General features: G+C 43.7%; 1 protein-coding gene across 2 annotated transcripts in view; it reads right to left on the reverse strand.

Annotated features, from left to right (window-relative positions):
* The window catches only part of tnrc18 (trinucleotide repeat containing 18), a 55,552-nt gene that overhangs the window by 24,188 nt on the left and 7,968 nt on the right, over positions 1-23,396 (reverse strand). For both annotated transcript variants that reach the window (XM_086093136.1, XM_086093054.1), the window contains exons 3-15: positions 15,938-16,078; positions 10,532-10,633; positions 8,643-10,397; positions 5,471-5,555; positions 5,087-5,301; positions 4,143-4,289; positions 3,770-3,954; positions 3,244-3,649; positions 1,767-2,705; positions 742-887; positions 525-658; positions 303-416; positions 27-207 (exon numbers count right to left, since the gene is read on the reverse strand). In XM_086093136.1, the coding sequence (XP_085949262.1) occupies positions 27-207; positions 303-416; positions 525-658; positions 742-887; positions 1,767-2,705; positions 3,244-3,649; positions 3,770-3,954; positions 4,143-4,289; positions 5,087-5,301; positions 5,471-5,555; positions 8,643-10,397; positions 10,532-10,633; positions 15,938-16,078 (4,550 nt within the window). The remainder of the gene's footprint in view (positions 1-26; positions 208-302; positions 417-524; positions 659-741; positions 888-1,766; positions 2,706-3,243; positions 3,650-3,769; positions 3,955-4,142; positions 4,290-5,086; positions 5,302-5,470; positions 5,556-8,642; positions 10,398-10,531; positions 10,634-15,937; positions 16,079-23,396) is intronic.

Here is a 23,396-nt window from a genome sequence, read left to right on the forward strand (position 1 = left end):
ACAATACACACTCGCAAGCGGGTTACCTCGCCAACATGACTGCTGGATGCGTCCTGCTCTTTCCAGCTTTTGCTCTTTTTCTTCTTTTTTATCTTCACCCCTAAGCTCCCCATCTCAGCTTCCTCATCTTCTCTGGACACCAGAAAGCGTTTTCTGTGTCCTTCCCCGGTTTCCGACTCCTCAGAGTATTGCACTGACCGACCCACCCTGAGACAAGGGAATATTTGTACTTCCAACTGCAAAATGGGTCAAATCTGCTAGGTTGTGATTTATAGATTTGCCACTAAGTGGGCCACACTCACTTTGCAGGCCTGCTGTCCAGTTTGGGAGGTGAGGCAAAGTGTTTTCTCTTCCTGGGTCGACCTCTGGCCCGCCTAATTAGAGTCCGCCTCTCGTCATCCTGCTGCTGCCGTTCCCTGACACGACAAGAAGAGTTCAAGGTGTGTGTGTGTGTGTGTGTGTGTGTGTGTGTGCGTGCGTGCGTGCGTGCGTGCGTGCGTTCGAGATGTGTGTTGTGCGCTTACTGCTTGTCTCTGCGTCTCTGCAGCTTGCTCATCTCTCGCTGCTTTTCCTTGTACGTTTTCTGTAATTCAGCCAGGCGGATGCGGTATTCCACCTCCACCACGTCCAACACGTCCATGGACATTTTACTATACAACTGCAGGGGAAAAAAAAGGAGAAACATGTTGAGGCCTTTCATTCCACATTTTCCTTTGTGGATGGCCATATTTATCTTCCTACCGGCTCCTCCTTCCTCTGCCTCCAGCTGTACTTTCGGGTGGGATCGAGTGTTCTGGGCAGATCAATGTGGGACTGTTTCTCTATGGCCTCCAGCAGAATTTGCTTGCTCGCCTCAAGAAGACAGTCCAAACCCTCCATTGCCAAATCTGAATAGGATGCAAAGAAAATAAAACATAGACTTTTGTACATTTTTCGGTGTCTAACTGCATTTCCATTTGGTAAAAATAAGTAAGTACAAATATTGATGATTTTACTCCTCATACATGTCTCGCAAAACTTTAGTTTTCAGGTGAAACTTCAGGATGAACCTAAAATGCATTCAAACCTTAAACTTTTGACTGTCCAACTGTTCTTGATGTTCTCTAGCAAAGAGCAAAATTCACAGGTGTTTGAATCAACAATAGATCTCTCTTACATCCTGCTGATGACATTCAGCAACACTACCCTCTGCCTACATCCTGTTTAAAAGGATGGTCTCATTATGTCAAAATGAGAACAGCATAATGAAGAGGACTGTTTTCATGCCAATTTGAATTGAACCAAGGAATGTGTTGGCCAAACACCTGTTGTGAATTTCATCGTTCAGCTACACATTCTAAAAAGAGAATTGTTGAACCAACTTAACATTACAAATTGAATTGTTAACTTTAAAAAAATCACTTCAATTGGTAACAAACGACTGAATTAAGTTAGTCCAGTGACTCCAATCCAAAGTATTCAGTTCAATTAACTCATAATTAATTAAACTTAACATATTTACTTTGGACTAACTTAATTCAATCGTGTTACCAATTGAAGCAATTTTTTAAAGTTGGTCAACAATTCAATTTGTAATCTTAAATTGATTCAACAATTCTCTGTTTAGAGTACATGTTAGGCAACAGAAAGTGGACATGTGCATTCAAAAGTTTAGAGAATGTTATATTGAGTTGACTTGCAAAGGGTACAGTTCATTTTAGGCTCCCAAAAACTTAATATTTTTTGTGAGCAGTGTACGTTTATCCTCAATCTCTTTGTCGCCTCACCCTGCTCCATGCTGATGTTCTCCATTTCCTGCTGGGCCATTTGACTGAGCAGGGCCATGCCCTCCAGCGCCACCATCTCCAGTGGGCCAGCGCTGCTGCAGTCTGCAGACTTTTCAGTGGGCTGGACGAGCGCTGATGCCGTGTGGCTGAGCGGGTATGGCTGAGACATCTCGCTGGCTGTGAGCAGAGCAAGCATCCCCGCCATGGGATCTTCAGAAGGAACGATCAGAGGGAGTGGCGACTCGGAGGGGGCGGGGATTTTGGTGACATTTTCATTCCGACTTGGAGTGTGTTGCTTTGGAGTAGTTGGTTGATGGGATTCACATGCCGCACTTGTGCCTGGCTTAGTGGATTCCTGGAGGTCCAGATCAGCTGTGATGGGCGACGAGTATTGTATTCGCTCTGGATCCTTGTAAACCACTGCTTCAGGCTCAGTTCCATCGAGTGGAGAAGAAAACGCATCCCGACACTGATATGCTTGCACCTCTATTTTGATTTGTCCATCCTTTTCTTCTAGCCTGACATCATCCACTCTCTGGCTTTGCTGCAGTGGAGGACTAGTAACCTGTGAAGGTATGGGCTGAAGCTTCAACGAGCCCCCTTCGTCCTGTCTATTCTGTCGCGCTCCGACAGGACTGCAGCTACGCAGGAGAGGAATCAGTGGTTCTGGTGCCGAATCGCAACGTTGCTTTTCCACCACGGGATCCTGTTTCAGGAAGGACTCATTCATCGTCGTCAGTTTTTGTGGTTTGAGGTCAGCATCCAGCAGCCTTGAATGGAGGTGGGATGAAGACAAGGAGGTACTCAAGTCCAAAGAGTGCGAATGGCGCCGTGTAAGAGCGTCTGTGTTTGTTGTTGTTTGCGCTGGGATACGATAAGTCGGGACAGGTGCACCAAAAGGAGTCGTGATTGACCGGTAAGGGTAACCTGGTGAGAGCTCTGTAACCAGAAAAAAATTGACATAAAGGTATGCAAGTTCAAACAAAACAAAAAACACACAAAAAAGTCGAGCACATTGGCATTCTTAAAAAAGGAAGTCAACCCAAAACATGTTGCTAGAAGTCTATACACGTTATTCTGATTCATATTGTGTTTGTTGAATATGAATTAAACAGCCAAACCCATCCATTTTTTATCCATCTCAGGGAGCCATTTTGTCACTTGCTGTCAACTGAACGTGACATCACAGTTGCTGAGGTAACAACCAATCACAGCTCACATGTTTGCTGAAGCTGAGCCATGATTGGTTGTTACCTGAGCTCTGAGCAGCTGTGATGCCAATTTTAATCGACAAATGGCAAAAATGGATCATGCTGCTTAATCATATTCCACAAACACAATATTAATCATAAATACCATGTTTAGACCAGTGGGGCTGCACAAAGGATATTGTAAAGAAAATATTCTTATATAGTGTTGACTACCCTCTTTAAGGAGAAAGTCGATGACATAACTACACTAAAACTTAATCACTCACCTGAGTAGATGCCTTGAACAGCATGTTTATGTCCATTTCTCAGCTCCCCCCTTTCAGCCTGTCCATCATTGGCAGACTCGTGTTTCGGCAGCCGTGGCAAGGCCGGAGGCGGGGAGGCCGAACACGGGGAGGGTGCGTGTGGCAGCGGCGCGGGCGAAAAAGACGACACTCTCGGCCTCCCTTCCTCTGACTTGAAGTTGGTGACTGGTGAGGGCAGCAGTGGAAGCGGGGTGAGGGAGGACGTTGAGGGCGTCGGCGAACGAGACTGCGGGGGAGGCTTGCGAAGGTGGAGGACGGGTGAGGGAGATGGGGAAGATGTTGACGACGGTCGGGGTCGGGGTTTGGCGTTCTGCTTCTCTGCTTTGTCATCCGGTTCTGGTCGGTGCTCGCTGGCCTTTAGATGCTCCTGAAATGTATATGATACACCGCTTAGAAATGCGTTGATTGACAACTTTCCAAATAATTAGAAGAGATGATTTGGCAGCTTCCACGTCTTTCAGGTCCTTTGAGCACAAACGACACTTACAACAAGCTGCGCGTTCCTCTGCAGTTCCAGAACCTGTGCCGTGTGCTGCTGGATCATGAGCAGCTCCTGTTGCCGGAGCATCTGCTGCTGGGAGAGGAGTTGGAGCTGGGCTGCATGCTGCAGCGAGGCACCCGTACCGTACACCCCCGGCCACACAGGGGTCCCGCGCTCCAATACATCTCCTCCTGCACATGAAATTAAACGGCAACAGGCGGAACATTTAAACAGTAGCATCTTGGCAGGCATCAAATGTAAAATAAACATTTTTGTATTGATGGTATTGTTACAATGATAGTATTTTCTTAGTGGTAAGGTGGTAACAAGCAGTTCACGGTAGATTTACATTGAGAGAAATTGAGAAATGCTTTTATACCGTAGTGTGGCAGGTGTTCCGTCGGGATGACTAGAAGCTTTCCAGTCTGTGAGTCTCTTACAAACTGGTAGGGTGGTGGTATGGAGCCTGTTAAGGATGGTGGGTAGCCTGGGGGAAGTGTCTGGTGCAGGGAGGAAGAGCTCAAGCCTGAGAAGGGTTGCGAATGGGAGGGAAGTGGGTAAAAGGCAGAGAAGGGAAAACCAAAGAGACACAAAGACAAATATTTTCTTAGCAAAGTTCAAGACTAGCATGTTTTTTCATCCAGTATTTATATCCACTTTGAGGACATAATGAGTTGGGCTCACATTGAATTTTGCTCCTTTTGAGAGGATTGTGTTTTTCTTCCTCAAGTGTCTAGACTGGGATGGCCCTTGGGGAGCTTTGTACGCCTGCATGTGTTTTGCGTGTACAGTTAACGTGCAAGGCTGAAGAAATGTGCGAGTGTTGACGCGGTTATTTCTGGACTGGGAATGAGGCATAGGTCTGGAACGTCCTGCAAAGTTCAGGAATGTCTGCGGCACTTGACCCTTGGAGGCGGCTGCTGGTGCACCAACCACTTGAGAGAAAGCCAACACTTCCCTCTGTTACTACACCAATCCAAGACCGCTACGCAGCCACATGTCGAATTTCGCAAGCATGTCATATGCAAGTGTTAAACGGAGTCGGACTGTCTTTAGCACCAAGTTGAATAACTGGGATGTCAAAGAGGGCAGCATTGATGTCAGCTGAAAAGGCCCACTGTTGCACCTGCTCACATCTGGCAGTGGGGCTTTCGTTTATATATAAAATAGAAGCTGCTTTATTAGTATTTTTCATGATTAATCAGTGAATAAAATAGTTTGTGTAGAAGGATCACTTTTGTTTACAATTTTTTTTTTCAATCAGGACCAAAGATCACCCATATGTACAACTAATAAAAGCACACGATCTATCTGTCCACATACTGTATGGTGAGCTGGGGAGCCAAACTGGAGAGGCCCCGGGGCGAGGCAGCCAGGGGTGCGAGGTCAAAGTGGATGGGTCGGGATGCCATCTCCCGGCCCCTCCGGTCACCATAAGGTTGGGGGTCATGAGGCTGGTTGTCATCATACTGGGCGTCATGCTGCTTGAAAGCAGGGGAGGGTGCAGCTGGGTGAAGTCGGACAGCTCTTTGGGGTCTCTGCAAGGAAACAAGTTGCAAACTGCATCAACAACATAATGTAAAAGCTGCATGAAGCAGATGTACATAGCTGCAAGCATGATTTGGAAATATAAATGTCTAGACTGCCAGCCTCTTTCAATCGCGGTTGTATTTAAAACAGGCCATCCCTGGAAGATGTCCGCCTCACCTGAGCATTTTGTCATCACGAACCAAACGGCCTGCGAGCATTCGGTCTTCACGATGACGGGCGCGCTCTTCACCTCGTTCTTCATCTATGTTGACAACAGAGAAGTCACATTAGTTCAGGTAAAAGGTGTGCGGAAATGATGAACAGGGTTGAGACTATTTGGCTGGCCAATGCTCGACTGCACTGAATGATTAAGACTGCTGCATTTCAAAATGTGGCGTCATTATATAACACGACAACAAGGCCGTGTGCACAAGAGGTTAATTAACTGCAGGTCAGTTTGTTGACCTCAATCTGACCGACCATTCAAAACGCATTGTCACACTGTTGACCTGACAGGATGCACAGTGTTTGATGTCTCATAGCTTCCTGCTGCTCTGCTCTAGTGAACCATTCGTCACAGATCCTACACAGCGGTCAAGCCTCAATTCAATTCAACTGGATGCATTTTGAAGTCTTTCTTAATTACACCATACTGACTGTATATACTTTACATTACATGTGACACAACATGCATTTGCTTAATTAATCAATCAATCCAAAGTCAGGCCAAATTACAAACAACTTCCAAGCCCTGACCATAACCTCATTAACCACCTTTAGGATGAACCAAAACAGAGATTGTGGACAAAAGACAAACAACAATTTCTTTCAAACTAACTGCAGCTCTAAATATTTAAAAATATCTCAACAGTATACTTTGGTTTCAAAGTAGTCTTTCTGGTCTTTCAACCTTCTCAGCTAACTAGCCAAGTGTCACAGTAGATTAGTGGCCGTCTGGATGCACAGTGAACTTTAAACTTGAGTTGCTAAAGATACTGTAATTCAGTGGGCAATGTCCTCACTCTATCAAGGAAAGAATAAACATGAGGATCTCTTTGCACTCTAGGCCTCCACCCGGCCAAACTGACTCAAGGTCCCCGAGGTACAAAGATGGAGAGAGAGGTTTTTATACCACTTTGCTGAACCATTCAGAAAGAGACAGTGCATGTGTGTGTGTGTGTGTGTGTGTGTGTGTGTGTAGGGACAAGAGACTTTAACCAACCCTGACATGCTCCGCAGGAAAGATTTCAAGACTGTTACCAAGGTTACAGAGAGCCTGGCCCACATGCTATCCTCTGCGCATCACAAAGCCAGTGATTAGCCATCACCTTTTATCCCTCGCTCACCACCCTAATACTCGCTCCTTTGCATCCCATGAGAACTCTCTCATCCCATCCACCCGTCCGCCTCATCTTAATACTGCCGCCTGTCTCCATCCTTGCATCCACAACTCCCCCTGTTTGTATTTTTCCACAGCAAATCCTCAGCTGTTTGTAAAGAGCTTCTTTTGGACAGGGGGGCTATTTGAGAAATCGGTCTAGCCCAGCAAGGAATAGACTAAAGCTCCTACCAGGGATGGACGTGCATGCACAACCACATGCTAATAAACACTCCATGAGTCATCTATTGTACCTCACAAAAACTCACAGTCTTTCACACAAGTCCATCACTCTTGAGGCTCATCATTGCTTAGCAACAAACCAATGGTCTTATTGTCAATCAAGGCTCATTTGTAGCTTTGAGTCGCACTCTGTAATGCCATGTTTAATGCAGAGTGGGTGGAGGTGAGGCTGGGAACTGTAGGCAGCCCACAAGCTGCTGAAAAGAGCGGGGAGAGAGAAGGGGGCCCTGAGGTGGGACAAGGAGGGTGTGCTTTGCCAAATAACTCAGAAGTAGAGACATTGAAGGAAATGAAAAGAGAGCAGAGGATGAAGAAAAAAAAACACTTGGAGCTGTGACAGACAGAAAAGAGACATTTGGATAGAGACAGAAATAAGAGCAAAGACAGAAGGGTGCAAAGGGAAAGCCAATTGACTTGCCAAACTGAGCCCAACAACAAAATGCATCATATGACGCAATTAGTAATCTGGACAAAAAGATCCCAATCCCATTATAGGCATGGATGCTTTCAAATCAGACAGAGCTGAAAAAATATGACTTTGAGCCAAAGAAAAATGAATCATTATTAATTCATAGAAACCAAAATGAGATGATTTGCTCTTGGTTCATTTAATGAAGTAGATCTAAGTTCCCTGCAGAATCACTGGGAGAGAGCTGCAAAGGAGCATGCGATTTGAAGGCAAAAGGCAAAACAAAGTTTAATAGGAAATGTTGCACATTTACACGCTGTACCTCGCCAGACACTGTCAAATACTAGGAACAGGCGAGTACCGACACCAGATATCCATATCGAGCCAATACCAATCTGGATTTCAAGGCATCTGTACTCGTCATGGGGCCGATACCAGTATCAGCTGCCCTCTTGTGGTCGTTTTATGATCAGGAACTAAAAATGACAAATACGAAGAATAGAAAATTGCCATTATTTCATGCCAATTTTAAAGGGGAAGTCAATCCAAAAATGTTTGTTACAATATGTTTAATGCAGCCCCACTAATCAAAACACGGCATTCTGATTAAGATTGTGTTTGTGGAATATGAGTTAAGCAGTGAAATTATTACTAGTTTTTATCAACCATCTCCAGGAGCGGCCATTTACCCACTTGCTGTCACCTGAAAATGATATTAGAGTTGCTAAGGTAAGGACCAATCACGGCTCAACTGTTTTCTGAATTTGAGCCGTGGTTGGTCGTTAGCTGAGTCCTGAGCAACTGACGTTATTTTCAGTTGACAAAAAGTGGCAAAATGGATTTTGCTGATTAACATATGTTCCACAAACACAATATTAATCAGAATGAAATGTTTAGGCTAATGGGGGGCACATACAGTATATTGTAAAAAAATATATTTCTGTTTACTTCCCCTATAAAGAAAAATGCTATATTGTGATGTATAAGTCTTTAAAGCTATAGTGTGTAATACTTGACCACAAGATGTCGCCAAATAATAGAATACAGCTGAATGGCTTGCCTTTTGAAGCACGCGAACTACGGTTACTCAGAGAGACCAAACTTCGCAAGTCTACCACCAATATTATTATTGTCGTGAGCGAGGAAGCATCTCGGCAAGCGACAGCGATCTTGGGGGGGGGGGGGGGGGGGTCTTGAATATCCCTCTAAATTGGACATCAGTGTGTGATGTGAAGTTACTAATCTCCGATGCACAGGTGAGGAAAAGGAAGGTCCCAACATTGATTTGCCCCCATCTCCCCGCAAAAAACAATCATTACCTTTAATAGCTGTTGGCAGCAGGGTTCTCTGCGGGTCTGAGGATGCGGTGGTCTGTTTACTGCTGGTGCTCTCTCTCTGCCGGGCCACAGCAACAGCAATGCCAACAGGAGGGTGGCGCACCTCGCCCTCAATCTCTCGACCAAAGGAGCGGGCGCTGTCGGGTCGATCCTGCTCTCGTTTCATCTGGGGAGGCACCCTTATTGACCCAGAAGTACTTGAGCCAACAACTGACCTCTCTCTGTCTCTTTCCCGCTCCCGCTCTCGATCTCGATCTCGATCACCTTCCATCACAATACTAGCCAAACCTCCGAAGGGCCCTCGGGTGTCCGCCGTGAGCCTGGAGGAAGAGGCGGGTCCCTCAGCAGCAAAATTGCCACTGTATTTAATGAGACTCTGCATGGCTGACACCTCCGAGGGGCCAGAAGCTCTCTCTCCACCGGCGGACACTCCTGGTCGGTAAAGGGCTGACGGGTCCAAGTAGAGCCTCTGACTCCCTTCCTCACCCGTGCGGCTCTGTCCATGCTCGGTGGCGTGCGTTTGCGGGGAATGCCTCTGAGAGTTAGCGTTAGTGGCGGGACGGTTGCTTGTGTGGGGGGAATGAGAAATCTGTGTGTGTGACGGCTGACTGTGCGGTGAAGACCGCGTGTGTCCGTGTTGGGCGGCGAGGGCAGCCATGTGATTGGTAGCATAGTTGGTCAAAGGACTGATGGAATTCCAATTTCTCTCCGGCCCAGACCGCTCTATGCCCAAACGACTCGCGTGTTTGGACATGTCGCGCACTTCCGGGCTAAACCTTGATTGATTGAAAGAGTGAGAAGAGTCCTGGCCTCGTTTGCCAATCGAACCATTGGAACAAATGATAGAACCTTCCTCTCGATGATTGCCCGAGTCGCCAGACTGGGAAAGTCGAGGATGTTCTATCAGGCTCCTCTCCGAAAACCTGTAAGTTTCCCGTTCCAGCTCTTTGTCATTCTCTCGCTCTCTGTCTCCGTGCTTGTCGCGGGCCTGCGATGCGATCTGGATGGGCCCGACCCGCTCATCATAAACCTCCACAGAAGGTACGTATGTCGGCGCACTGACTCTTTGCTCTCTCTCTCTGAGCGTGTGGGGGAGGGGCACTGAAGTGTTGGAGGGCTGCAGGGAAGGAGGAAGGGCGTAAGAGAATTGGAGTGTCCCTGCTTGCGTCGAGTCATTCCTCCTTTGTCGTTCTGAGTGAGACGCTGTCAGCAAGTTTGAGTTATTAGCGTTCGCGTTAGAGTGATGGTGGGCTCTGGAGCCCGCCTCCCCCTCCCGACTCCCTCGGTCCGTTTCGTGTCCAAGGAGCCTGCTCATGCCTCTGCCCCCACCTGGAGGGAAGGAGGGGAGCACAGGTGATGGCCTTGACCTGGCCTCCCCTGTGGAGGGCTGAGAGCTTGATTTCGGGTGATGGTGGTGCGGATGTAGCGACCAACCATCTTTCTCCACCGTGTCCCTTTCCCTCTCTTTCTCTCGCTCCTTATCCCCATGGCGCCCGCGGCGGTCTTCCTCACTCCTCCCATCCAGCGTGAGGTCCACCACACTGTGCGGTCGCAGCTCCTCCCGTGACCGCTCTCGGTCTCTGTTACTTTCACGTTCCCCCCGATAGGACCTTTCTCTGCCCGCGTCTCGGGATGCCTTTTGGGGTGGAGTCGAGCTGGAAAGGGTGCTTTGAGGAGCAGATGGTGGGTGGGGGTGCAGGGGTGACTGGCTAACAGCAGCTGGCAGGAAAAAGCTCTCTAAAAACAGACAGAAACCAAAATAAGAACACTAACCTCAAATGCAGACTTTTGGGCATGAGGACAAATTAGATGCTAGAGTGCATCCACAGTAGCAATATTTAGAGTGGGGGGGGGGGGAGACAGTGACTGACCTTTATGGGATTCATAGAGGTGATTTTGGGAGATTGAGGGAGGGTCCAAGTGCCCCAATGATAGGTAGGGACTTGAGTACAGGCTGCCAGGAAGAGGGTAGCCTAGAGACATAAACAGTACGCATCATTTGATTATGTTTAGAAATAGCACAATAGAATTGCACCCTTGGTCCATTTAATCCACTTTCAATTGTGTACAGTGCTCAACATAATTAAGCGTACTCCAGCACATTTGTTTAAAAAACCTGGAGATTATTTTATTTTTCGTTTGTTAAAGTGCACACACAAAATGCAACGACCAATCATGGCTGACCCGTTTTCTGAAGCTGAGCCGTGATTGGTTGCTACCTGATACCTGAGTGAGCAACTGTGATGCTGTTTTCACTTGGCAGCATGTCGCAAAATGGTCGCATTCTGAGATGGATGAATACGGTTGGATTTTGCTGTTTAATTCATATTCAACAAAGGCAATATTAATCATAATATTGTGTAGTGAAGGTGCATAGTGCGTTGTAATTAATATTTTTGGGTTGACTTCCCCTTTAAGAGAAAATTTTATTCGTAGGTACTCAACCACAAAAATCTAAATTTTGTCGTGTTCTGAGAAAAAAAATTTAAAAGAAGAAAGGCACTCATTTAATTTTAATGGTGAATATACATATTTGAGCCCACTGAGAAATTTGGACAAAAGCCAGGCAAGCAACAGATTTATATTTATAAAAAAAAAAGAAAGAAAAGCTTTTACTAATCATAGCAATAATGATAGCATATCATCCTTACAAATTGTCACCCTCTTAAAATAACTGCCCAAGTCATTTTTTGCAAAAAATATTTTTTTTGCCTAAATCATCTCCTCAAGATGCAGATGGTTTAATTATTTTGTGTTTCCTGAAAAATCTGAAAAAAACAGAGTCAATTATTTTAAGAAGGCGTCGAAATACAGAATGTTTACCAGTATGTTTGGTATGTCCCATGTCATCCAACACAATAATATTACAGGTTCATTTGCAATTGGGGGTGACATGGATCAGTGGTAGAGTGGTCGTCTCTCATCAGTGAGGTTGTGGGTTCGATCCTCACCCCTGGTGAACATGTCGAAGTGTTTTTGAGCAAGACACGGAACACCGATTCACTTCCCAATGAAACTGGCAGCGCGCCCTGCATGGCAGCAGCCAATCACCGGTTTGTGTGAATGGGTCAATGTGAGGCATTGTAAAGCACTTTGGGCACCATATGGTGTAGTTAAAGCGCTATATAAAAAACAGCCCATTTACCATTTTGCAATAGCAGTAATAGGCTAGCCAGGCAAGCCACACCCGCTTTCTTGAACGTAAGAAAGTTGGTCTGGACAGGCTCCATTGACCACTGTTCATCTCTGTTCAAAAACAAACCGTGTAATCAGATTTATTTCATTGAAAATTATAAATCAAGTTTATTTGCTGGGACGTATTCTTCGTGAGCAACGTCACTCTTCAGCGGTGGAAGTCTATCATCATATAACTTTCAAAATGGCGCACGGGAGCGACAATAGCTTTTATTTGGCATTAAACTCCGTTTCAATTGACCAGAAACACAGCCATTAAAACCCCAGCAGCTGACGGCACTGGAAGCATTTACTCGCAATCGCAAAAAGTGAAGCCCCCGGCAGCCATCTTACGTTCCCATTAGCTAAGGTTGCCTAACTTGAACACACCAATTTCTTTGCATCGTTTTCACGTTATATTCTATCTCCATGGTGAAAAATGCCACCGTGTATGGCACACGGTTGTACTAATACGACTGGGAGAAAAATGCACATTTCACAGCTAAGAATGTGATTACACAATGCGCAGAATGTCAGCCATGTTTACTGTATTCTCCAATTACGGCAACTACACTAGGGCTGTGTCTGAATGTGCACACCATTCCCTATATAGTGCACACCATTCCCTATATAGTGCATTAGTATGGGGTCACGCCACTTTGTAGGGATGACTGAATGTCCAAAAGAAAAAATGTAGGGCACTCAAAATTACCCACAATGCACAATCAATCGGTTAATTTGATGAAGGTGGGAAGTCAGATTTATCCCACTAACTGTCACAGTTCCGACCTCAAAGTGTTCGAGGCAATTGTAAACAACAAAGATGGCTGATTCCGATAAATTGTTCGTTGTTCTGGTTAACGCAGTCATTCCAAATCACGTTGTGTTACGTGAACCTATTTCAAATAACTGAATTAAAGTACCAGTACATAAATACTGTATGAATAAATATCTGTTTAAAATATTGTAAATTAGGTTTTGCCATTCACGGTCTGTCTCTCCATGGGGCTCGCCATTGTCGAGTGACGTCAGATTGAAGCCGGTGACTTGGTGTCCTTTTTTCCCTCCGGCTTTGCAACTCGAATGTACGAGTTCAAAGGGGCGTTCCCGTGCTCACTTCCTGGTATGAAGTCGGATAAGTCTGGTTTCCCACTTTCCTTGAATGCAGCAATAGGCCACAATTCATTGAGAGTAGGGTAAAAAATGGCGCAAGCAACACTGCAAGCATGAGAAGCAAATCGATGAATTAACTATACACTACGGAAATAATTAGTTTTAGTTGAAATTTTGTACAACAAAGGAAATAAAATACAGTTTTAAAACATTTTTATTCACAATAAATATTCAGAGATTTATACGCTGCTGCGTCATGACAGGTACGGACGGTAGTTACGTGGTATGCGACGAGGAGCAAGCAGGTAACTGGCTGTCCGGATTGCCAAACAGAGTGGCGGAACTATATATTAGGCTACTATATAGTGCCGGACTATACAGTATAGTGAATGAGGGGGTAAGGGATTAGGGCGGACAATCGGACAAAGGAAGTGGCTTTTCTGTCATTACGTCCACTTTTCACTTATTGGTTCATTCCACTGTCTGTCTGCTCATGTTTGCCCTACCTCAAAAAAAATATTTTTAACAAGACTGCGACCAGGCTAGTAAAAGTGAGTGACCAGCCAAACATACTTAACATATTTCAAACCCAGCATTTAATATTTGAGTGCCTGAAGGAGAAAATACTGATTAAAAGAAATAGTTGTGGCTTAGATCCACTTAAGAGAATGTGCCTGCGCTTAGAACCACTTAAGAAACTTGGCCTGATGACAGAACATTCTACCTGGCAAAGCAACACATCACGTTTCAAAGTTGGATTGCTGCTTTCATAAACATACAATATCCTTCATCCTATATGGCTACTTGATAGTTCCCATATTCGCGCAGCATTACAGCGATTTTACCAGTTTATAAAACTGTGAATGTTAATATTTTTTTTGTCCGACCCCTCCAATTTAAGCCAAAAAAGATTGCTTAAATTATTGGCCTCACATTCATTGAAGCTAAGCACAGAAGGAAAATAAAATGAATGGGGGTCATAGTCTGAATGCTTATCTGAGCTTCCTATTTGAGCATGACAACATCTGGCATACTTCATGTCAGACTTTGTACACTTGTTTCTTTTTCTCCCCCTGCTCTACATGAGGTCAGCAGTGGGCTCGAATCTGCCTCGGAGCCAGCTGTTGCTCTCAGAGACCAGTTCTTAATATAGAAAAAAATAAGTCTCTTCCCTTTATTTCCATGCTAGCAATGTGCTTGTTTGTAACGCCTATGCTAACTGGTGTTGCCACACATTCCCACATGCCCAGAAAAACCTTGCCAAAGAATCTCGAAAGATGCCGCAGCCATTCCAGTGTGAAACGCTGAAGAGCAGAACCAGCGTGTAAATCTGTCTACCTTGTGAGAGGCAGAAATTGAGAGGTGAGCGGCGCTGCTGCATGGAGGAAGGCACAGTGAGGTGGAAATATTAAAGGCACTGTTAGACTGAGAGGGCAAATGAATGCAGGGTATCTTTATCACTAAGCTTCCTTTAAACACAGCAAACATCTAGCATTCATCTCTCACAGATTTCATAGAGAATTCCTGTGACGCGTGGGTGTGTCCCAACCACATCCAAAATCGGACTCTTAGCTGCTGCCCAGAAATGCTTCCAGTTTTTACCTTCAGGTGCTGCTACAACCAGGCACCAGGCATTGCGAACCGCCTTTAGGCCATGAAGGACTTTATTTATATCTGTATCTACTGTATGGCCTCTTGAATCAGCAGGGTTTGTTTTTTTTGCAAGAAATATGTTTTCAGCCAAGTACCCCCCTAACCAGCGCAAAGCATTTCTGATTTAGAAAAAACAAGAAGAAAAAAAAGACTTAAAGGCGAGTGATGTACCATCATTGTCTGATTTATTAAACTTTGGAACTCTATTTGTATTTATGTGGTCTCGAACTATTTGGAAATAAAAAGATATAACGATTAAAAAACTGAAATACCAAATTAATGTAATTATAAATAAAGATTTGCTCACATACACATTATTAGCAACATAAATTGTCATATTTTGGGATCATAGTAAAGATGTGTTCTCAAAAAGAAATAATTAACTACATTTTAAATAAAGTTTTCAAGTGATTGACAGGCGATTCCAGGTGGCAAAAATTGGGTTGAACCATTCGGGTATGGGAGAGATGCTGGGTTTTTAGGACACTGAAATTGAATACCCTATACTGCATATAAAATTTATTTTATGAACTTCTATGTTGCCCTGCGATTGGCTGGCAACCAGTTCAGGGTGTACTGCCCGAAGCCAGTTGGGATTAGGCTCCAGCGCCCCCCGCGACCCTTATGAGGACAAGCGGTTAAGAAAATGGATGGATGGAACTTCTATGTTACTGAAATATTTACATAATATTTACATATACTCACATACACCCTGGAGTGTCTTCACGTACCCCCATTTGAGAACCACTCTTCTACAGTATAGCCTTTCCCAGATGCCATTGCAATTTGCAAGACGTGCCTCATTCAATGCTTCCTACCCCTCTAACCAGACAGGGGACACATAAAGAGGGCACACACATTCAATCACTTAGTAAATATAAGAAAGAGAACACAGAGGACGGAGACTTCCCAGGAAGAGACAAAGACACTCATACATCCATACATGCATACACGTTTGTGTTGAAAAGCTAGGTCAGGGAGAGAGAGAAATGTTGAAAAGTGGGGCAGGAGAGGGAGTTGAAGAGCATGTTGGGCAGGGGGCTTTAAAAAAAAAGAACAAAAATAGATAACACAGAGCGAGATGTGGCAGGTGGAAGAAAAAAAAGTGAGACTGGCTGACTGCAGGAAAGAGAAAGTGAGACACATTTAGGACAGAGCCAGCTAACAGCAGATAAATTGGGGGGGGGGGGGGGTCCCACTGGTGGAAGTGATGAGACAACCAGGAAGAAGAACAGGCCTCTGGGGGCAAATGGCGAGTGCCAAGTGGCAGCACTCTCTCGACAACGCGACGTCATTTCTCTTTTATGGTGCTGATTGATGGACTTGCATGTATTTACCTTCGTGAGCGTGTGATGCCCAAAGCTGAGCCATCGGCAAACCACTGGGATTGGCTGTTCTGTATGCGGGGTCAGAGGTCAGGGAGGAGGGGCATGGATAACCAGCGAGGAATGGATTGGATCCCGTTGGGAAGGCATCACCTGGAAAAAATAAGGACTGTCAGTCATCATAGTAACCACCACTACCAAAGTAATAACCAGCAAAGCCAATCAATAGACAGTACTATATAGAATACATATTAACGGTATGAATCGCTGCTGAGGATGTAAGCATGTGAAAGAAGACGACATTTTGTTTTTTTAAGACATAAAATGATTTAATCACAAGGTGACATTCTCTTCAAGGAATGACATCTTTATTGGGAGGAAATATAGGAGAATTAGGCTTAACTCAACCTGACTTTTTTTTTCTTTTCTTTTTTAACACAAGGGCACCTTGTGTTGAGCTGAGCCAAACACTGCTGCAAGAATTTGCATTTCAACAAGTTAGAGTGCATCGTAGACATTTTAGGTGTCAACCATTCCAGCCTTTCACACTACACTACGACAAACTGTTGTCAAAGTCATATAATTCAATCAATAGTTTCAGGGGATGAAAAAAAAAAATCACAAAAATCCACAGGTCCAATTGCTGCCCCTTTAAAACACATCTGGCAATATCAACGTTGAGCTCAAGAACATGTTTTATTTTACCTATGGTAAACTTATTCAATATGTGTGAGGTAATGTTGAATTTTTGTTAAGGTTTTATGATGCCAGCAGTTTGGTCATGGTTTGTGACTGATTCTAAAATTAAAAAGCAAGAACAAACTGTGTTCGATGTGTGTAGCGCAACAGAGAGTTTTTAACCTTAGAGGTTTTATTATGTCTACTATTGGCTACACAGTATTCCCTTTAGGGCTCAATGTTATTAGGTTTATTTCAGATTCAGCAGACATCATTCCTAACTTGATTATCATAACAAACAGGCATCAGTTGGACCATGATGATGTCCACTGCGTCTATTTAACTCACGCTAACCTCATTATAGACACATGCAGGACGCGCCGTTCAAAGAATGCTGAAATCAAACAATGTGCAAAACCTAACCCTTGTAAGACAGAAACCCTCGACTCAGCAATGATACTTTTATCAGGCTATTTTTAAGTAGGCTCATCCAAGCACTATCAGACCATTAGCAATCTTTGAACTTTTGAACTATTGCTGCTTCCTCCAATCGCATATCTTAAGAGCTCGAAAAAGGTTTCACGTTTAACTGAGGTGTTCCACCATTCACCCCGCCACGCCCCTGCCCAGACCATTAACCAAAAGCAGCGCACAGCCATTACACTGATAAAACTATCCATGTGTGTAGGGGAAACGGTGCTTTCGCCTCTTCGACATGGGGGCAGGGGAAAGAAGTGTGTGTGTGTGTGTGTGTGTGTGTGTGTGTGTGTGTGTGTGTGTGTGTGTGTATACTCATCCTATCTTATGGGAATCCAGATTCAAGACACGCCAATAAATACACATTTCCAATTAATCACCAACATAGACATTTTTCCATTTTTTTGTGGAACATGTTTAGACTAAGCCAATGAATTGTTTTAACAGTACAAAATTAATTTTGTTGTTCTTCCATAACAGCAGGAGCTTGACTACAGTATTCAGTGACATTTACCCTCCACACCCACACACACACACAAATTTTCTTTGTGATGAGAAACAGATGTGCCATTACTGTGGCATCTTCTTGCTCATTTATTCCCTTTTGTCAGTTGTTAGCAATGAAAGAAAAACTCTGCCACAGATCTCTCTAATATAGCAAATGTAAGGTCAGTATAAGGGATTAATATAGGCCGTGAACATCAGTCAGCTACAACTTGCTTATAGCATGTAGTCACACACTTTTTACACACGGTGCAGCCAATCACCAGCTGCTGAGTGGGTTTAATTCTTCAGCAGGTCACATTCCTTCAGGCCAAAGATCAGGGTCGCACTAAAAAAACGTCACGTTAAGCAGCACAGTTGCCCCAGTAGAGTATGGATCATTCTTAGCATCACAGCTGCCTACAGGCCCAGGCAGGCTCCATGTGTGCACACACGCATATAAGGTGTGTCAAAAAGTTCCAAGACTGGTGTCCCAAAAGACATTCAAAATCCAAACTACAAGTTCCTCAGCAGGTCCATCCTGGTATTGTCAACATCTTCAAAATGGGTCAATCTTGATGATGCCCTTGAGCTTTGGAAAGAGGGCTGGGGATGGGGGAAATCACACAGAACCAGTTTGGGGGCATAAGGAGGTTGCTCCATTATAGCGACATTCTTCTCAGCCAGGAACTGTCAGATGCTCAGGGCACTGTGGGCAAGCATGTTGGCACGGTGAAGCAGTCATGAGTTCATGCCACAGCTCTCGCTTCGTCTCATGCACTGAATTAAGCAAAGCAGCAGGATCTCTTAGTTGATCATCTGGTCCAAATTTCGTAGTTTGCAGCTTGAGTAGTGGGGTTCAGATATAGTCCTGGGACTTTTCTGACAACTCAGAAATGTTGTGGGGAGTGGGGGGAATACCATCCTAAAATCCATCTTAGCTTTTCTTCACAGTGGAGGCAAAAGTAAAGAGAACGGAATAGCAAAAGAGAAAACATTTGTTCTCCTCGCTCCAGAAACAACAGCCAACATATCGCTTTCAATATTTTGGAATTAGTCTAATTACTTCTCTCGCCTTCTACCAAGCCTTTCTCTTTTCCTTCATCTCTCAACCCTTCACCATCCCATCTCTTTCCCACCCCAGTCCATTCACTTCACACGCGCACACAAACAGCTCTCACTTCACAAGATTGTTACTTTGCCATATTGGTGTGATTGGGTTGCCAGGATACATGCTCTGACTCCAAGCATCATCTGAGCCTCCACGTTCAGATCCTCGATAAAAGCGACTGAAAGGTCTGTTGGAAATCAATTCGGAGAAAGATGCTGCCTACCCCATTGCCGACAGTGGAATCAGTGATTTGGACTTGGTGGGGAAACAAACATGTGCACAAATCAATGAATGATTTAACGACAAAAAAATTGATCATTAAAAAAGCAATATTGAAATGGGTACAAAAGCAAGATAAAAGTAAACAAAAAAATATACATCAGAAAAGTCCTCCACAGACAAACACACACGCACACACATACACCATCTGTTATCCATCAGTAGTTGGGAGGGATTTTGGCGGGTGTGGGTGTGTGTTGGGTGGGGGGGATCAATTGATTTTTCTGGTTTTTATTTCCTCCAAGAAGAAACAAACTATAAAAACTGTGCTCTGTTTCCAGTCTCCGCCACCACCAAGCAACACAGTGCCACTGGTGAACGTAACAAGAACCTTTTCTTTCCATTGTACAAGAGAAGGCGGATGTAGATTTACAACACAGACATTCACGTGTGAAAGTCTGAAACGATTACATACGGAGTATGTGGCATTACTGAAAAATATGTTTTAGATTATCTGTGACTGCCATTTGCTGCTCTTTGATACAATGATTTAAAACCACAGCGGGGACCATTTTCCCAGCTGATAATCAAATAATTTAGTATGTCAGCAGTGAAGCTGTCTTGGTATCTCAAGTATCTCCTGCAGCGCACATACTTTGGAAACAAAGCTCAATCAGTAGTGCATCGGCCTCTGTCAAGGGCAATTTATCTTGTCTGTTTGACTTTTGTTTTCTAGCTTAATGCTAACACACAATACTAGAAAGAGAGAGAAAAACTTAGATGGGATAACAAAACGATCATCGATGACGAAGTTGCAGTAGTGATAAACCGTTGTATGTACATTAGAACATAAGGAGAGCACACAACAATACTCAAACATATTTTCCTTTAGCCACTGCAAAAAAAATGCTAATATTATTGCAGCCAAGTCATGACTGTCTTCTGTGATTCATCATCAAATCAACGTGTGTGTGTGCGCGCGCGCGCGCGTTAAGTAACAAAAATCCTTTAAACTTTGGAACCCTATTTGCATTTATGTGGTCTCGAACTATTTGAAAATAAAAAAGACAAACAAACAAATAAGTCAATTATAGATAACGATTTGTGCACATAAAAATTATTATCAACAAAGTGTCATCTTTTGGGATCATAGTAAAGCTCTATTCTCAAAAAGAAATAAACAAAATTTTAAATAAAGTTTTCAAGTGATTGACAGGTGATTCCAGGTGGCATATGACAAGTTGGGTGAAACCATTCTGGTATGGGGAGATGCTGGATTTTTAGGACACTGAAATTGAATAAACTACTAAATATACAATTAATTTTATGAATTTATATATATTTTAAAATCTCACCTACCCCCATTTGAGAACCACTGTTCTAGGGCTGGGCGATGTGAAAAAATAAAATCTGGATTTTCATTCAGGACGATTACGATTTGAATCAATTTGATTGTAATAAACACAGCAAACATTAATTTAAAGGTTTCATTTATTCAAAAATAACATAACATGTTCAGACAACAATCATGTACACTGATCAGTTTTGTGCAAAATTACAACTCACAAAAACATTTGGATGTAACAGAACATAAAAACAACAGTTTTTAATAATCCTGAAGACAAAATCAAATTTCACAATTTAGCAAATTTTCAACAATTCGATTTTTAAAATGACGATGTATCGAATTAATGTGATTCATTGCCCAGCCCTACGTGACATTTCTAAACTATTTTGATAGCAATATTTATAATTGTGGCTTTCAAGTTACCACGGTAACTCCTTTCACCTTTATTTATAATCCTATATTCAATTTAACGCTGTAAATCAAAGGGTATTGTTTTTGACAAAGCATGTGCAGTTCAGTTTTTTTCCAGGTACAGATTTGAGAACCGTTTAAGCACCGGAACAATTTAGGAAGTACAGAGTAGGCACACCTGTATCGAAAAAAAAAACCAACCGATACCCATCCCCCTAGTAGTGATGCATCGGAATCAAATCGAATCATTGGCCTCTGAATCAGAATTGAATCAAAACGTGAGCCTCTGAATCAGAATCGAACAGAATCATGAGGTACCCGTAGATTCCCATCCCTACTATACAGTCTCAATCCTGCCATTGTAAAAATCTACATATAATTGACACCCATTGAAATGCTTTGGTAAAAAAAAAATGACACTGTCAAGATTAAAAACAAATGACGCTGATAAAAATTTTAATGTAAACATTTCATGTTATAACATTTCCTCTGGCATAAAAAAAATGCATGAACATCGCCAAGCTATTTGGAATTAAAGATATGTTTAAATTAAATAAACAACACACATGCTGTAGCTAGTTATTGTATTTAAAGGAAATTAAATGGTTTTCTGACAATTAAATGCGACGGCAGAAGGTATTTCAGTGCACTGTATATTTACAGTGACATTTCTACCTGGTGGTGTGCCAATAGATTTGCTAGTGTGAAATGTGCGCCTTTGCTCAATAAAAGGTTAAACACTGCCTTAATCAATATGCATTGGGTTTGCAAGAGTCCGGAGAAATTCTCAAGACCTCGGACATTCAGCCCCCAAGTCAGCAACCGCAGTGTAATCTTCACAAAAATGATGATTAACACAAAGCTATCACCATACACGACTTGCACGTAGAGCAGATACTAATGAACCGCCGTGCTTCCAGCAGCATGTTCACAAAGTGAAGTGTCGAACAAGTGTGGAATTTGCTTGTACAGTTGACGTACAATAGAAACAGCGTGGAGTGCGAAGACGACAGCCAATTGTTGATTAAACAAAAGGAAGGATCCATGTGCCGGAATAACACTTTTCCCTGACGCTTTCACAACACTACACATTGGGACTGTAGTGCTAGGGTCTTACTCCAAATATGTAACCTTTTGTAAGGGGACATGCCGAGACTCACCAGGCAAGCATAAAGACAAGCCCCCACTCTGCATGTGACCTTTTGAATTTAAGGGATTGTTCCGGCAGAGCAGACAAGTTAGCTAATGCACTGAGTATTTCAACATGCTACAGCATGCTTATTTGTGCATCGCCCGATGTGCACACACACACACACACACACACACACACACACACACACACACACACACACACACACACACACACACACACACACACACACACACACACACACACACACACACACACACACACACACACACACACACACACACACACACACACACACACAGGTCTATCAGTCTCATGTTTGACAGCTGTATGCGCGAGGTATGCTTGCGCGCCGTTTGTCTGCCTCTGACAGGTTTATTGTAGAAGGGCAGCGGTGCCTTGTGCTTACCCTTAAAGAGCCTGTTTTCTTTCCTGAAAGATTCAATTTATCTGAGAGGGGACGCGTCCTCCGTCTTCTTGCGCGCACACACACAGAGACGACTGTGCCTTGCTCACATATAAACACCCACACTCACTACATTAATATTAACGTAAACAGACGCTATCCAAGCAGCGTGGAAGACAAATTGGTATTGGCTGAGACAACACGGTCCTGCCCTACAAGCTGCATGAATTATACTTGCACTCCAGCACCTCGCTAGTGTGCATAAGTACTATATGCATGTGTGAGTCACAAAGAGAGAGCATTTGAAGGGCTACCACATTTATCTGACTGTATGCGAGTGCATTGTGGTCAGGATAAATCTCTACACGCAGCCAGTCCCAGGGGGAAACCCCTGGCCCGAGCAGCAATAAGCTACAATCACATGCTCCTATTGCCACACACAAGACATCTCTTCCCTGAAGAAGAAGAAAAGATGCTTCCCACCTTGGGGATATCAAGCCAATAGAGTCTTTTTCTTCAGTTTGTTCTCAAACCCACACCTCATTGGCTCCTCCTCCTCTCCAATAATCATTTGGTCACTTGTGCATGCACAAGCTACTCCGAAACATTGGGACTGGCTTGACTTCAAAAACAGCCGTAACGGACAATTGTTTTACAGCAATTTAACTGACACCCTGGCAGTTTGAATCTGCATCTGGAATTTATTCATAGTATTCACTGACGTCACGGGATCGCGAGGCCGCCCCTCAGGGTCGGGCAACTTTCCAGTGAAGTCAGCTTTAGTTCTATTGAGTTAACACCGAAAGTTATTTTGTTATTGACGAATGCCACCCCCCACTTCCTCAAACGTTACTTTGGAAGCAAGAGGTATGCAGAAGATTTAGCTCGACGCTCTTTGCATCGGTACATGTTGAAACGTTTGGTTAGTGGAATCGATTGGATTACAAACATTTGCCGAAACTGCCCGCACCGGACGACTTGAAAACGTATGCTCTAAGGTAGGATGGCTCTCAAAACACGGACATTCTTGCGTCTTCTGTACTGTCGGATTTTATTGGTTGCTATGTGCATTTATCAATTGTGCATTTGAGGTGAAGAATCTCAGGTTATTTTTAAACCAAGTAGCTAGTTCCCCCGAACACGCTAACTACTAGCGCTAACAACAACAACAACATTGTTGATTCATCA

This window comes from Leptonotus elevatus, chromosome 1, assembly GCF_054856555.1.
Source record: "Leptonotus elevatus isolate MCC_2025b chromosome 1, RoL_Lele_1.0, whole genome shotgun sequence".
Lineage (NCBI taxonomy): Eukaryota > Metazoa > Chordata > Actinopteri > Syngnathiformes > Syngnathidae > Leptonotus > Leptonotus elevatus.